Source organism: Nematolebias whitei, chromosome 2 (assembly GCF_014905685.2).
Source record: "Nematolebias whitei isolate Nwh7 chromosome 2, NemWhi1, whole genome shotgun sequence".
Classification (NCBI taxonomy): domain Eukaryota; kingdom Metazoa; phylum Chordata; class Actinopteri; order Cyprinodontiformes; family Rivulidae; genus Nematolebias; species Nematolebias whitei.
The window spans coordinates 8,229,618-8,247,311 of record NC_056499.1 but is presented as its reverse complement, the minus strand read 5'-3'; the positions used below and the strand labels follow the sequence as shown (position 1 = coordinate 8,247,311).

General features: G+C 38.5%; 1 protein-coding gene across 1 annotated transcript in view; it reads right to left on the bottom strand.

The window, feature by feature from the left end:
• Window positions 1-17,694, bottom strand: part of LOC119422521 (ephrin type-A receptor 6-like) — an 85,771-nt gene that overhangs the window by 35,231 nt on the left and 32,846 nt on the right. Inside the window, 4 exon segments of the mRNA XM_037689901.1 lie at window positions 7,268-7,496; window positions 7,581-7,742; window positions 7,826-7,975; window positions 9,949-10,077. Coding sequence (XP_037545829.1) covers window positions 7,268-7,496; window positions 7,581-7,742; window positions 7,826-7,975; window positions 9,949-10,077 — 670 coding nt within the window.

Here is a 17,694-nt window from a genome sequence, read left to right as displayed (position 1 = left end):
GTGTGTGTGTGTGTGTGTGTGTGTGTGTGTGTGTGTGTGTGTGTGTGCTTGTTTGTGTTACTTTGTGAGGCCCATTTTTCAACACATACTACACTGTGAGGACCAACTGCTACTGGTGGTGACCAAAGCCCAGTCCCCATAAATACAAGTGCCATTGGTGGGTTAGGTTTAGGATTTGGTATATACTGGCAATGGTTATGTTTAGGGTTAGGTATGTACTGGTAATGATTAGGTTTAGGGTTAGGTATGTACTGGTAATTGTTAGGTTTAGGGTTTGGTATGTACTTGTAATGAATAGGTTTAGGGTTTGGTATGTACTGGTAATGGTTAGGTCTGTACTGGCAATGACTAGGTTTACGGTTTGGTATGTTCTGGTAATGGTTAGGTTTAGGGTTTGGTATGCATTTGTAATGGTTAGGTTTAGGTATGTACTGGTAATGGTTAGGTTTAGGGTTTGTCATGTACTCGTAATGGTTAGGGTTTGGTATGTACTGGTAATGGTTAGGTTTAGGGTTTGTTATGTACGTGTAATGGTTAGGTTTAGGGTTAGGTATGTACTGGTAATGGTTAGGTCTCAGAGTATGTGTTGAAGATGAGTCTCAGCTGCTATCATTCCAAAATTTGGCTGAATATCTGTAAAATGACTAGAGTTACAACCAGTATTGGTTTGGTAAAGTTCCATTTTTTATGGTAGTCATTCTGAATTACATTGATCCTAAAAGTTAATCAATTGTAGATGCTTTTAGGGATTACTTTATAACAATTTCATTAGATTTTATACTGTGATTCATGAAATATTTTGCTGACAAGCTGAGTTGACTACAATATTTAAAGCTAAGTCTTAATCTTAGTGTGTTTGCTGTCAAGGCTGCCCAGCAACTGCCTTCTTTTTAATTTATTTAAATCTATCTGCTTTATGAGATATTTTGCTAACAGACTAACTAACACACACAGACACTTCAGGCTAGATTGTAGTTGCTATTAATTTGAGTTTTGAATTTTTGTAGGACTGGAGCTCAACATTTGAGTCACCGGTTAATCTTCAGATTAATAGTCAAACATGGAACATCACGTGCACATTTAATATTATGTGAGAGCGTGCTAAATGATTTTAAAGAGAAAGTCCAGTTTTTGAAGTGATGTTCTGTCAGGACCTTATCAGCCAGGACATCTGTCATGGAGCACTGAGGATGGAAAAGGAAGTAAAAGACTGTACGAGTTAGGCTATAACGTCTAGCCAAAAGAGTGCCATTGTTTCTTATTTTTTTCCGATATATAAAACAACTCTATCAAAAATGACATATTGGTATGAAAGAACGCTATACAGTATGCATGAGCTAAAATTAAACCTCTAGACTTTTGCAGGACAGTGTTTGTTTAGTTTGTCTGTTTTCTCAAATGAAGATGCTAACTATTGATAACTGTTTGACAGAACTGAAGTTGACTGGACTATCCCTTTAAGTTTGGGCTCCAGGGTTAGAAGTTGTCTCTGGCTTCATGTTGCGTGAAGCAGATGGTGCCAGACTGGATGTTTACCCTGGCCGGTCCCTCAGCTTTGATATGCAGATGGCAAGTTCACAGAGAATGGGCTGAGTCGGAGGACAGGGTAAACACAGGTCTTAATGGACACGAGGGGGACACGAAAACTTCAGAACAGCCAGGAGATTATTGATTTCCTCATTTCTTTTTCTACTTCACCTGAATTTAAGGGCACAGACAGTAAACCAGCAATATTTTCAAATGTATTCAGAAACGGACCTATTTTATTGTGTCATTTAACCATTAACTTCCGTTGACAGCAGGAGTTGAGCTGTAGCTCCATGAATAACATCTGAAGTGCAGAATGTGGGAATGTGTTTGATTTTGAATACAAAATATTAGAATTTCTCTGCTGAGTGTAATCACTTACCAAACCGGTATGTTATTACGGGTGTTAGGGCTTCGCAGACTATCCGCTCTGATTCAAATAAAATTTGAAAAGACGTCTCTATTAACATCCCCCCCCCCCCCCCCACCGCAACGCCGTGCCTCCTTTTGAACGGGGTGCTGTGACGAAAGGATGCGGAACAAACAGAATCAGCTCTATGATGTTCCCTTATCTAGGTCATGATATAACCAGCCCATCTCTGAGTAATCCTCCTGTGGCTGACTGAATGAAAGCAATAGAATAATAAAGCGTTGGATTGAGATGTCAGAGCAGCTCGGTAGAATGCTGTTGGGGTGAAAAAGCAGGGTTTGATAAGCACTGATGCCTTTGTTTAGGCAGCAGGGAGGGAAAGATGGACGTGTTGGTGCCGTTCTGCTTATATTCGGGAGTGCTGGGGTTTTCCCTGTTCACTCTCTGCCTCCCTCACCCTCTCACTCCCTCTCTCCCTCTTTTGCTTTTCCCCCACGCTCCCTCTCAGACAGCTTTGATCACAGTACCCTTTGAAGCAGTGCTCCAAAATGAAAACGAGGAGAAAGCAGAAGTCACTGAAAGTTCACGCCTAAACTTCCTGCAACTACTTGCAGAGTGCACATCTTTATAAGAGCACACGCTCTGACAGACCTATAGAAATTAATCAAGGAGGGGGTAAAGTAATGGCTACAGAGCGAAGGAGCAATACATCATTAATTAGAGGGACGTGTTGTGTTGCTATTGACCATTCTTTCAAACTAATGATAATGAGTTTACAGATGTTGTTTGTGAATTTCACAACATTATTTTTAGCATATACTGGTTTAATTAATCGTTAATTATAGCATAGAACAACAATACAGTTAATGCAGACCATTTGTTTCTAGTTTATTTAACTCATTATTTAACAGTAGTAGATTCAGGTGATTAAAGTTTCGAAAAATAGCAGTTTTTGATCATCATTATATTTAAAATTAGGCCTTATTCATGAGAAGAAAGTGTTTTTTTTTCAAAATCACCTTTTTAAGTTGATGTTTTTAAATTAATCCACAAAAATGCAACACCTTTATAGAAAGATCTTCATGCACAGAGAAACAGAAAACAATACAAAATGTTGTATGCCACTTACAAGGTTTCATGGCAGTATGTGGCATTGCAATGTTGCCACAAAATACATCAAAAACAGAAAATCTTTCCCTTTCAGTTATTTCCTCTATTCTATTTCTTCTATTTGTCTTTTTCCTTGCAGCTGCATTTTTAACATCCTTCTACCAATATACCCAGTGTCCCTCCTCTGGACATGTCCAAACCATCTCAGTCTGGCCTCTCTAACTTTATCTCCCAGTCCTTCAACCTGTGCTGCACCTCTGATGATCTCAATCCTAAGCTTATCCATCATTGTCACTCCTAAGGAGAACCTCAACATCTTCATTTCTGCTACTTCCAGTTCCTTCTACTGTCTTTTGTTCCATGTCTCTGTCTCCAGACCATACAATATAGCTGGTCTCACCACTGTCTTGTGAAGCTTTCCTTTGATCCAGTGGAAGGCCATGCACTTAACATCTAGGTCTTCAGTGGTGCCCCGCATGAATTGATCCACCTTTTAATACTAATTTTATACTGTCATTGTGTAGTGAGAATGAAGGTCATTGCAAGAAACACATTTAACACAATTCAACAAGTTCCCTTCAACTGCAGCCACAGCTGCACCATGAGCATATTTACCATCCATCCATCCATCCATCCATCCATTATCTTTACCCGCTTATTCCATTTTGGGTCACGGGGTCGCTGGTGCCCATGTCCAGCAATCACTGTGCGAGGGGCGGGGTACACCCTGGATGGGTCACAAGTCCATCACAGGGCCACATAGAGACAACCGTTCACTCTTTCACTCACACCTAGGGACAATTTAGAGTTACCAATCAGCCTAAGATGCATGTTTTTGGTCTGTGGGAGGAAACCAGAGCACCCGGAGAAAACCCACACATGCACGGAGAGAACATGCAAACTCCACCCAGAAAGGCCCCTGGACCGGGGTTTGAACCAAGGACCTGCTCGCTGAGAGGCAGCAGCTCTACCAGTTGCTCCACCATGCTGCCTACATAAACGCCATCCTCCATTTTTTTCCTCAAGAATTCAGTCCCTACAAGTCATCATGACATTTCAACAATAAGTCCTTTTCTATTGCCATGAAAGCTAACGCTGTAAGTCCAGTCTGTTTTGTTGTGTTTATTCAATTCCATAATAGAAATATATAGTAAAATATAAGTTAGTGATTCTGATTGTGTTTAGGCCAGAAGGCTTTGCTGGTCCTGATGTTCCACCACTGCTTTGACCTTTGCTGTCACCCTGTTGTCACAAATCACACCGGAAACTTTTCTCCACCCTGCCTGGACTGGAAAGTTGTATTTTGGCTGACAGAAAAAAAACATGATTAAAAATGCTGTTTTGAGCTCCTAAAAAGTTGTTTCTGTCTGGAAAAGTTAAAAAAAAAAAAAAGTCCTGCATTTTCTCAAAAAACATTTTTCTGTTGACAGTGCCTCAGTCCTTTGACAAAATCAGTATCAAATCCAAGTTAATGTAACATACTTGTTCTGGTATTTTTTCTGTCTGCTAGCTTTCAAAGTTGAAGCAATAAAGTGGCATTTATATTTTAGGACAAAGGATATACTGATGGCAGCACGGTGGCGCAACTGGTAGAGCTGCTGCCTCTCAGCGAGCAGGTCCTTGGTTCAAACCCCGGTCCGGGGCCCTCTGGGTGGAGTTTGCATGTTCTCTCCGTGCATGCGTGGGTTTTCTCCGGGTACTCCGGTTTCCTCCCACAGACCAAAAACATGCATGTTAGGCTGATTGGTAACTTTAAATTGAATGATTGTTTGTCTCGTTTGTCTCTATGTGGCCCTGTGATGGACTGGAGACCTGTCTAGGGTGTACCCCGCCCCTCGCACAGTGATTGCTGGACATGGGCACCAGCGACCCCCGTGACCCAAAATGGAATAAACGGGTAAAGATAATGGATGGATGGATGGATATACTGATGTCATATACAAGAGCCAATGAGCAAATAAACTATTTTTTTGTATTACTGTTAGAATTTTGTTCATAGCAGCTCATAACAAAGATTTTTGTTTTTTATTTATTTGAAAGGGGCCAGTGTGCATTAATGAATATAAAAATGTATTTAAATGTAAATATACTCAAGATAGCCAAAGGGTAAACTCCACTGAAAGTCCCACAGTGTAAATATAAAAATAAAAAAGAGCATTCAACATAGCTTTAAGTAGTCCTACAAAAACAATTAACAGACAAAAACAACAACAAAAATAAATAGTGCAGACACAAAATCAAAGAGGTTTTTGCACCAACAGCTAAATTTACAAGTTCCAAAAAAGCTTATTATTTTATATCTCAGCACTGTTTGCAGTGTGACTTTGCAAAAATTGATTACACTAGACAGAAAAAAAAACCATCAACCTTATTTACAGCAAATTAAACAACTAAGTGATAACCATCTAAGAAAATAATTATAAGACCTGAAAACACGTAAACATTCAGTTGATCCCAGTTAAAGATTTGTCTGTTCTTTCTTTTTTTTTTTTTAAAGCAGACAGTATCTAAAGAAAAACTTTGAGAAACCTTCAGAAAGTGTGGATCGGTCATATTTAAATATATATATATGTTAATCAAAACCAAGTATCAAATTCAACAACCTGTCTGGTTTTTTTTGTTCCACCACATACACCACATCGATGCGAATGACAATAAAGAACTTTGACCTTGATCTTGACCTTGGTTTAAGGCAGTAAATGGTTGTTCCTCTGAGGCGTCCGAATGGACTAAAATAAATACATTGTGTCACATCATACAATGGGTTTACGTTCTAGAACAACATTATATTTGCACCGTTCCCTGAGCTCTCCATCACAGTTTTCTCAATACTAAGTTGGTCACATATGGAACTATTGATGTATGGCGGCTGTTTGGATCGCCCACAGTGTTGCAACTACACAACCATCAAAAAGCCACTGCTGTCAGCCAAACGTGGTGAACATGGACAGCATAGATTTGGGACACATATATAAAAGACACTGCAGCTCTTCAGCTCCCGTCTCATTGGTAATCTCTCCCGTCAGGCTTCAACGTTGTTTAACTTCAGATGATTGAGGGCAAGCGAGAGAGAGAAAAGATAAATAAGGAGCAGATAAAAGAGACGGCGATAAGAAGGAAAATTACACCCGAGGAGCAACTAAAGAAGATATTACAGACTGTCCTACATATCAGCTACTAATGACTGTTTGAGCTGTAATACCCTGAGCGACCGCAGCTCCGCAGGGGTAGCACATGAATTTCACCCCAGCCAGCTGAGACTGCTGTAAGTCTGCAAAATGTGGTCAGAAACACAAGCACTTTAATTGTAATCATGCGGTGTGGCTCAATTTAGCTCCCGCTTTAATTACGAGTGAGGCGGGAAGAAAAGGAGGGGGGTTGTGGGGAGTTTTAGAAAAGACTAGGTGCAAGCTAAATTATCTGTGAAACTAACAAATGAAGGCAATTAGCCAGCTAGCTCCCAGTCTGTCTGCACAGTCTAAATGAGAAACCAGGCCAAAAGACTATATGAAACAAGTCAACAATTTCTTAAACTTTTTTTCTTCTTCCTAATGTGTTCCACTCACGGTGAGCTACGTTTAGGGAATGCTGATAGAACTAATTACAGAGAAAGCATTTTAGAAAGTCATTTGCTTAAGAAGTGTGGCATTCATAACTATTTTAGTATTCAAATGGCTGTACAGTAAATGTCAAGTGATGCTAAATCTTTGCAACTATCTAAACTGAATCTTTATCACCTATATATACTGTACACACCGAAAATAAAAGACTTATTAATGGTACATTTTCTCCTCCATCTGAGCATAATGAAGTCTAGGGAGGTCTCCCTGAAAGCTTAGGTAATGATTTAGAAATTTTGAACAACTCTAGGCATTACGTTCTCTGATTTGCACGGGTTATTATCTCCTGGAAGAAAATGAGTGTGATGCAATTTAAAGGAGAGAGAAGAGAGGATAGGAATGAGGAGGATGTAAATAAAATGGACAAGAGAGCAGGGGAAATAATGAAGGGAAATGGAGCTGAAAAAGGATGATGAGAATTGTGGATGAAAAGGATCAGACAAGGATGCTGGATCTTAAAACGAGAGTTTGGTAAACTCCAACTCCTGTAAATCACAAGGAAGACCCAAGAGATCCAAGAGTGTGATGCAAGTCCATCTCTTCTTTTTGTTTGGTTCCATTTCAGTGTCTGCAGTTTAATATACTGTGAACAAACTGCTCCAAAATGAGCACAAACACAAAAACCTGTACAATTTCTCACCCCGGCAGTGGCCATCCATCTCCTCGTGGCCAATGCTACAGATGCATCGACCCAGTGGTACCAGCCAGTCACCATCAGCACCACAGTACAGTTTAGGTGTGTCCCTCTCCTCTGCGTTCTCCACACACGCCCCTCTCACCTCCACCAGTGAGGACGAATCCATGTGCGGCACCGTTTCAGGAAACGCGGCAAGGTTCCTTAAAGCTGATGGGCAGCGTTTATAAAACGCCTGATGTGAAAGACGGGAAACAAAACGTTTAATTTTACAACAATAATTCTTGAAAACAACAATAAAGTGGTACAGTTTACAGACCTTGACTGACACAAGTGCAATACAAGCTCCCACATCTTGAAAAGCCAAGTAGAACCCTTTCTGCGTCACCGGTCCCACCTCCCTGACCTCCGTATTGAGGCGAAGAACTCGATCTCCAAGATCCGTCTGCGTGAAGCTTTCGTCTGCTGCTATGGTGTCCACCTGGAAGCCAACAATATTGTGTCCATTTCTACTGAAGGATAACTAAAGACGCAGCAAAACTTTAACTTGATCCAGAACTGTACCTTTGCGTAGTCGGACGGCCGAAACCGCGTTGTTGCAGGAAGGGGCTCGTTTGTCTGCAGGTAAAAGAGGTTGAATGTTTCCTTGCAGGTGCCAGAGACCCATGGAATGGAGTTACAGTCTCGCAGGGTGAAACGCAGCTCTACGTACACCTGAGACAAAAGATTAATGCGTTTATTAGCTTTTATGATTCTTAAAGACATACATTTACAAGCTAACCATTTTGCATTTTACCCCACAACTGACCTGGTTTAAGTCTTTGTTTCAATTTGTTTGAGGAGATTTTTGACAGAGGCATAAATACATCAGAAATTCTAAATTTTAAACAAAACTGGAGGAATTGCCTATTGTATGAAAATATTGCTTAAAAATTGATGAAGAAGTTAAAACTGAATTGCTGAAGTTCAAAGAAGCTGAACACTAGCTAAATGCTAAAAGAGGTAAAACACTGATTAACAAAAGCTAAGGAGTAGCTAAAAATAAAACGCTAAAGGCTAGCTGAAAGCCTAGAGAGGTAAAGTATTAGCTAAAAGTATCAAAACTTTAGCTAAATATGGAAAAGGGCTAGCTAAAAGCTAAATGTAGTAAAACAGTAAGTATTAAAAGGCTAGCTAAATAATTGAACTTTTTGTTAGAAGTTAAAAAAAATAACTAAAGGTGAACCAAAAGCTAAAAGTAACAAAAGCTCAACTTAAAGGTAAACGTAGCAAAATGCTAATCAAACCGTAAAAGTATCAAAAAGTAACCAAAAGCTAAAAGTATTCAAATGGTAACTAAAAACTACAAATAGCAGAAGGTTAACCAGAACCTACAGGTACCACAATAGGTACAAGCCAAAAGTGTCAAAATGCGAGCTAAAGACTAAATGTTATGGTACAGAAGCTAAAGAAGCTAAATATAAAAGGTACACAAAAATTAAAGTCATAGTACCCATCTCTTGACTGAGCTGAACATTTTCAATATATGGCTAAAAAAAAGCAAAGTAGAAGTAGTGAGATTGCAGCGATAAGTGTCTTTCGGCTGTTCCCTTCCTCAGGGGTCACTACGCATGAAAGATTTGGCAATTTGTTTTACGCAGGATGGCCTTCCTGCAACCTGGGCTTGAACCTGCAACCTTGGGATTACAACACCGCTGCACTGACCACCAAGCTACTGCAGCCCCAGGAAAATAAAGTTTTTCATTTGGCTGCTCTCTTCTGTAGAAGTTCAAGTATCTTGTCGATCCATCACACGTGGTACATGAGGTGGAACAAAATTATGTACACAGGGTCTCTGTTATACCCAAAAATATTAAAATATAAAGTAAAAAAAAAAAAACTAAACAAGGATCTAGACTAAGATATACATTAAACAAACACTAAACAATATGCTAAAAGATCTAAGATATATGCTGAACACTAATAATGTAAAACAATATGGCATAACAACAGCAGCCCAGTTGCTACAGTGAGCAAATTTGCATGAAAAATTTTGCAATTGTTTTACACCGGATGCCCTTCTTGACACAACCTGGGGCTCAAACCTGCAGCCTCAAGAAACAGCACCACTGCGTGACCACAGAGCTACCAAAAACATACGGAAAAATACATTTGAAAAACAATTGTGAGCATGCTGATTGAACTTTCCCACATAAATATTGTGTACAAGCATTTAAACATCTATTCATACTAAATAAAATAGACTGGGTGCAACTAGGATAGCAGTTAGTGCAGTGAAACTGTTGGGTGAGAAGTACATTTCTGCAAATACACAGAAAGAAAAGCTTTTATTTCAACACATTTTCTGCATTTTATGATGCAGCTGTCACCATAACAAAAAGCACTTCAACATATAAGAAAAAACATTTGTCTCCCTTTCTATTCTAAGCTTCACTAAACTGATTTTAATGAAACCGTCGAAAGAAGCTGCTTCTTTAGATGCACTAAAGTAAATCTGCTTGTTATTTTCCTCTTGTGATAAATATATATTGGAGACTGAATTCCCTCCAGGGAGTGAGAAATTATCTCAAAGTTGAGAAAATGTCACAGCAACAAACCCCACTTTGAGACAACTTCATAAAAAAACTGATTTCAGACAAGGATTCGGGAACGAGAACACGGCTCAGCACGAGTGATGATGTTCAGACCCGCTGTGCAGCTTGTCTCTGAATCCAGCCGGACCTCAGCCAGTTGTTCTGGTTCGGCTCCATGACATGGCAAACCTGGAAGGTGTGAATGGGTCTGTTCTGCTCGTCCATCTCCGTGATGGCGTCCCACTGGAAACACACACCAGGCAAAAACAGATGAATTTATGAGCAGCCACTGCAACGGCAGGCGTTTATTTAGTCAAGTTAGAGGACAACTTGGAAAAGAAATCACTCCAGTTGCACAACGTAAGAAATAAAAAGGTTTCGACTCACGTTTATAAATAGATCTATCTTATAATTTGCATATATTTATGCACTAGTTTAGGAATTGTTTAACTAGTGAGCCTCTATTTCTATTAGTAAAACCTAATTTCTGTAGAAAGAGTAGGTTTGAGAGACAGGAATGCTCACAGAGGTTTTCACGCTGTTGCATCAGTCAGCCTCTCTCATTTGTTGGCTTCACTTTAACAGCGTAAAGATCAGAGCTTCAAAAGCCCCAACATTTATTGACAGGACTCCTCCTGTAGCATTACATGGACAGCAGAGTTTCTGACTCATATAGATGGACATGAGACTTTAACACCTGAGGATGGACTGTGTTTCTTCATTATTTTTGTCCTCTACAGGGTACAGTCTAGATCTAATAAGGCTAAGTCAGGTCCTCTGAATGGATCCTTCTTTGTTGGATAGAGGACCTGACTTAACCTTTTAAGATTGCTCTACCTGGATTATTGAGCAGGGCAGCTCAGTTGGTAAAGCTGTTACCGCTCTCAGCGAGAAGGTTGCCAGTTCAAATCCCAGCCTGACACCATTCTGGGTGGAGTTTGCATGTTCTCTCTGTGCATGTGTGGGTTTTCTCCGGTTTCCTCCCACTGACCAAAAATATATGTGTTAGGCTGATTGGTAACTCTAAATTGTCCCAAGGTGAGAGTCTACTACCCTCAGGTAGACGATACAGGAGGCTGCCCTCGTGTACAAAATGACTAAAGGACAGTTTTATATCCACAAGATGCCAGATTACTAAACTCTCAATAAATAACACTGAACAACTGGCAATAACACTGCACCAAGACACATTTGTGACAACTAATATGACGAATATTAGCTTGTGACAGCTAATATGTTTATTGTTTATTGATGCTGCACCATGTGGCTGTATCGTTTATGATACAGTATCTATGTATCTATGTTGATAACATCATAATTCAATCTCATCGTCACTCACTGCCTGTGCAATAACCTGTCACACAACCTGTGCAGTTTATGTTAGTTATGTGCAATATACAAATTATATCATGTGTATTTTAGCTAATATTACTACACTGAAATACTTATTCATTCAAATTCATCCTACTTGAACCGTTATAATCTACCATCTTGTTGTTTACTATCGCTCTTTAAGACATTATAAATATTATCATTACTTTTTCACTTTTTGGTACTTTATTTTTGTACCCTTATTGCATGATTTAGTATTTCTTGTTTGTTTGTTCTTTGTTTTTTTTAGCGAGTCAAATCGGTTCTTCTCATCCTGAACATTTCGTAGTATGTTAACTTTGAATGGTTGTTTGTCTCGTTTGTCTCTATGTGTCCCTGTGATGGACTGGAGACCTGTCCAAGGTGTCCCCCACCTCTCACACAATGACTGCTGGACATGAGCACCAGTGACCCCCACAATCCATAAAGGAAGAAATGGATAAAGTTAATGGATGGATGGCTGGATAGATGGATAGATGGATGGATGGATGGATGGATGGATGGATGGATGGATGGATGGATGGATGGATGGATTATTGAGCATGCATCAGGGTACAATCTAGAGATTTACAGCATAATACGATGGAGATTTTTGTTTTTGTTCTTGCTTGCACTGATGAACTGTATTTTTATATTAAAAAGCTTTTAAAGCCTTTTGCAATTAATTTTTGCGTTTCATCAATGTGGAGATGTAGAGTGATTTAAGTCTGAGGAAAATTTTTTACTTCACAATAAAAGTGTAGCTAAACTGTACATGAAAAATAATAACTTCAAAAGTTTGAAACCAACTGGACTGTGCTGAGTATTTATTTACCCGGGGAGGAGAAAGCTGTTAAGTTCTAAAGATGACAAGTCGTGTTAATTTGATGTTAATTATAATTATGGAAGGATTAAATATGAGTCTCCATCTTCAAATGAAACTCCAACACTTCTAAGATTTTAACTGTGACTATGTCAACTAATAAGACAGTGTGGCATCAGAGACCCAACTTCTTTCATTGACTTCTCATCAGACCATCTGCAGTCTGATTAGATTGTGATAAACAATACATTCAAATTGCAAACAAGAAGACCAGAATGAAGCTGTCTTCATCACTCAGACCGTGGCTTTTTTTTGTTGTTGTTGTTTGTTTTGTTTTACCCGAGGTAAGATTTTTTTCTTCCAACTGCTTAAGTTCACCAGCTCCTTTTTTCATACATCTTTTAGAACTGTTTTATAACTAACAAATGGCATACAGACTTCTTGGAAGGTGCACACGTTTTTAAAGGAGACCATGGCTCATAAAAGATACATTGCAGTGCCTCAGCCCATTAAGAAAGGCCACTCCAAATGGGCCATGTCATGACAGCCTATCAAAATGTCTTTGGTATGAAATGCTGTCTATCCAGCATGGATCCCCTGATAGATCGGGTTTCCACTGAAGATGAGGGACTAGTCGGTAAATCTTCTGTAAGCATTCTCTTCTCCACTTTCAGTCACTAAGTAAAAGGTTGAAACTTCCTCTGTGATTTTCGTGATGAAGCGAATACACAGAAAACAGTCTGACTGGTTGTAGATTTCACTCTTCGTCACGTTGGCTCCATTTATGCATGCAACATCAGCAAAATGAGGTGTTGAGCTCTTGGCGTGCAGACGTTTTTAAAATGTGCAGACCGATACGAGGGTCTTATGAGAAACTGGAACAACTGAAGTAGAGTGCTCTCCATTATAAATTATTAAATAACACTAACCTTGACTGGAGTGTGCAAAAAGCAATTAATCTTATATTAATTATGCTATGTAAATGATCACTATGTGACACCCTTGGGCCAAATGATTAAGCAATCATAATCATTCCCTCTTTCATCTGGAAGTCTGGAAAACTAACTCTGTTGATCTTGCTCCTTAATGCAGTAAATGTTTGTCTGGAAATGGGTCTCTGCACTCAGTTCAGCCTAAGAATGGATGAAAATACATCTCTAGTAGATTTATGTGAGTATAAGCAAATGTAGAATAATATGTCCTGTGCTAGGGTATGGAAATATGGCATACACATATTTTTTTATTACATAACCAAATAAAGGCTTAGCATTCCTTGAAGGACTGCATATTGTTGGCCACCTGTCATGTTAGGTTTAAACTGATTTTTTCCTTTTCTTATTAAACCTGGATATTACTGATTTTATGCGAGATGCTTTGAAAATGATTCTCAGCTACGATCACATCACATTTTAGTTCAGTATCTGTACATTGGCCTGGGTGGTAGCCATTTTTGTGTTTGCTAATGTGGATTAACTATGGCAGTCGTCTTGAATTGGATTGACTACTAAATTAATCGGCTGTAGACGTGCCCACAGTTACTGTACTTTCTGGCAGATTCATTGAAATCTGTAGAGTGGTTCATTTGATATTTTGTTAACAAACAAACAAAATAGGTACAAACATTTACAGTTTTAAGCAACAATCTCATGCACTGAGTAGCACTCTGTGTTCTGAATGCATCTGAGCTACAGCCAAATACCAAGATTTTGCACAATGTCTTTTGACAGGAATACAGTAGTCCCTCACTACTTTGTGGTTCGTTTATCGTGGACTCGCTCTATCACGGTTTTTCCAAATAAGATTGGACATGACACACAATTGGCTAATTGATGGATGAGCCACACGATTGGCATGGAATTTTTATTTAAAATAAACTATTGTAAATTATTTAGCACCTGCTGCACCATTGTGCAGGATAAACTTCCTGCTGCCATGCATTCTACTTTTCCAAACTCTAGGAATCACATATAAACCTGCAGTCTGAGAGCAAAGTACTCTATTAGGAAAATAGGGAACAATACAATCTCTAATATAAGATGGAGCTAGGTTGTTGAGGGCTTTGTAGATTTCGAATTATATTCTGATTTTGACAGGGAGCCAATGGAGAGAAGCTAAAACTGGAGAGATATGCTCTCCTATTAAAACTCCGACAGCAGCATTTTGGATCAAATGAAGACTTTTTAAATGAGTCTTTGGACATCTAGACAACAAACTATAGTCCAGTCTAGACATGACAAATGCATGAACCAGTTTTTCTGCATACTTTTTTAATAAGATATTTCTAATTTTAGTGATATTACACAGATGGAAGAAAGCAGTTCTAGTAGCATTTTAATGTAGCAGTTAAAGTACATGTACTGATCAAAAATAACACCAAGATTTTTAACATTAGAACTGGAGGCTAAATTTGTGCCATCCAGAGGAAGTGAAATACTTCAAAGTTTATTCCTAAAATGCTCATGTCCAAAAACAAGAACCTCTGTATTGTTTGAGTTTAAAAGCAGAAAAATTAGGGTCATCCATGTTTTAATGTCTTCAAGACATGCTTGTAATCTAAGTAGCTGACTGGATTCATGAACAAGTATATTTGTGTATCATCAGCATAACAATGAATATCTCTCCCTTGCTGTTTAATAACTTTACCTAACGTAAGCATATATAAAGTAAAGAGTATTGATCCAAGCACTGAAAGCTGACAAACTCCATGACTAACTTTGGTGTATGATGATGATTCATTATTTACATTTACAAATTGGAATAATAAATGTGATTTAAACCAATTTAGAGCAGTTCCCGTAATTCCAATAACATATTAAAGTCTCTGTAGTAGAATATTTTGATCAACTGTATATAAATGCAGCACTGAAGTCTAACAGGACCAGTGTAGACACCTGTTCATTGTCAGAGGCCATGAGAATATTATTAACTTTCACTATGATTCAGCGCTGTGGTGAGCTTTAAACCCTGAATGAAACTCCTCAAACAGATTATTTATTTGCAGATGATCACACAATTGACCATCAACTATATTTTCTAGAATTTTTTAGATGAAAGTTAGATTAGATAGAGGTCTATAATTGGACAGGATTCCTGAATCAAGATCAGGCCTCTTAAGTAAAAGTTTAATTGCAGCAACCTTAAAGTGCTGTGGTACATAACCATTCATTAGAGACAAATTAAGCAGATCCAAAATGGGTTTATTAATTAGGGGAAATAACTCTTAAACAGTCTGGTTGGGGTGGAATATAGCATATACCACAGTCCGTTTTACAGATACTGAGTCAAGATTTGGTAGAAGCTAAACTGATTCCCAGCTCTGTGTAATTAACTCTGTCTGCAAGCAAAATATCTCATGAACTACTGAATAGATGTTGATAAAAGTGCATGTTATCATTGGGTAATACTGGCGAAGATTCTTAGTCATCCAGGACATGGTAAATAAAAAATTAAAAATAAATCATTGGGTTGATATCTTCAGCTACCAGTAATTAATCTTTGGAATCAACCAAATTCAAGATGTCTACCACATCCAAATGAACTCCGAAAACACAAATCTGGCTATAGATTTACAGATATTAAGTTAGCATATGGTGTGGTTTTAGCTGACAATCATCTTAACACATACAGATCATGTGAGCTATCACGATATATCATGAGTTTGTACATTAATGTTATGTTCAAGGTTTGACCACAATGGATACAAGTTAGTTTAAAATTCTGGCATTAAAAGCACCAGATATGCATTCATTCATGGAATGTTAATCTTTTAATTGTAAAGTTATTTTTTGCACATGCACAAAAGTAGAACTGCTGTAAAAATCAAGTTTACCCTAAAGCGACACATTCAGTCGACATAAAAAAAGTCTTCCCCGCACATATTCCCATTCCAATGTCCTCCTTAGAGCTTAAAAAGAAGCAAATGTGCTTCTAAAAAAAGGCAGTGTTTCTGGTTTGCATGTGATCAGCATTAAGTAATTAGAGATCCATGATGCGTACAAACAAGCAAAAATGGTAATTTGTTACCACATGCGCCTCAGTCTTTGAAAACGCACCCCTGGGATGTAACGTGGTTCAGGGCAGATAAAACAAACACGAGGAGTTTGAACGATGAGTTGCAGCTCAAACTCTCTAGAGCAATCAGATATGCACCTACTAATCGCTTCACCTATTAGTGCCAAGCTCAGCAGAGAGTAAAGCAGCTTGTGATTACAAGGTGTAGCACTAATGAATGGACTGAACTCATACTAATAAAGCAATATAGCAGTGTAACAGAACAGCTCAGGAGGAGCTGATAAAATAAAATTCTCGGTGTTTTTTTTGAGCCTGTGATGAAATCCTGATACATGGATTTGACACTGGGTCCGTTTTTGTTACAAAGTACCTGAAACTCTTCTGCCATCACAGTGCTCCTCTTGCTTCTGTGAAGCAGTTGTTTTATTTTATTTCTCTTATTCATGTGCATTCCTTCAACGCTTAATTAAAAATGTTTGCAGTCTGGCAAAAATTACTTCATTGTCTGCAACCAGATTTTTTTTTGAAAAAGATTATGTTTTTCCCTGTTTCCACAGTGAATACGAGTGTCGGAGATTTCAACTAAAAGGGCACAAACTGTGAGACTTTGTCAGTTTTTTGTTTGTTTTATACATATATATATATATATATATATATATATATAGTCAAAATAGTGTATTGAAGTCAGGCTGGATGTTTTTCTTATTACCGTTGTACTTGATGTAGAAACCAAAAAAGAAAGAGAACCCTGTTTGTCTGAGCTTTTAGGAGCCCATTTGCATGGCTGCATTTCTCCTCTAGTTCACAGAGCTGCTGCTTAATTTGTTGATTCTGCATCTTTTCTAACTGCGTTTGGAAACTAGGACTCCTACTTCCCAGGTTAAGTAGCATTTCTGTCTCACTGTGGTGGTAAACTGGTTGTTTCTTCCTGTAGCAGCTCCTCAGAAACTTTACTTCACAGTTTTACTACAGTTCTGTTGTTGACTTCTTGGGAAACAGAAGAAAAAAGTGTATCATTGCGCAAAAATACTTACAGTAGACATTGTTACAAAAATGTTTTCAATAGCTATGATTGGGGTTTTCAGTGGTGAAATGTTTGTGTTCAGTTCTTCAATGGAAAATCATAAACTGAGTTTTTCAAAGGATTTCATTTCTATGGCAACTTTTGTCTTTGCAAATACCAAAAGCACTGACTAATATACAAATGGCTTTAGAAGCTGATTGGTTCAAATGTTTTGTGTTCATGTGTATTAATATTTAATCTGACAATCTGAGATGATTCAGTGCAGGTTGTAGTCCTGACTGAATAGTTGTTTTTTCTTTTGGACTACAGTAATGTGTATTTACTGGTATGTATATTTATTGAGAGGAGCCAGTTGAGGTGGTTAGGTCATCTGGTAAGAATGACCCCATGACGCCTCCTTAGGGATTTTTTCCAAGCATGCTCAACTAGGAGAAGACCCCGAAGAAAACAAAAGACATAATGGAGAGACTATGTCTCTCAGCTGGCCTGGGAACTCCCTGGAGTCCTACAAGAAGAGCTGGAAAACGTGGCTGTGGAAAGAGATGTCTGTGCCTCCCTGCTAAAACTGCTGCCCGTGAGACCTGACTCCAAAAAATGTGAAAGATGATGGATGGATGGATGGATGGATGGATGGATGGATGGATGGATGGAT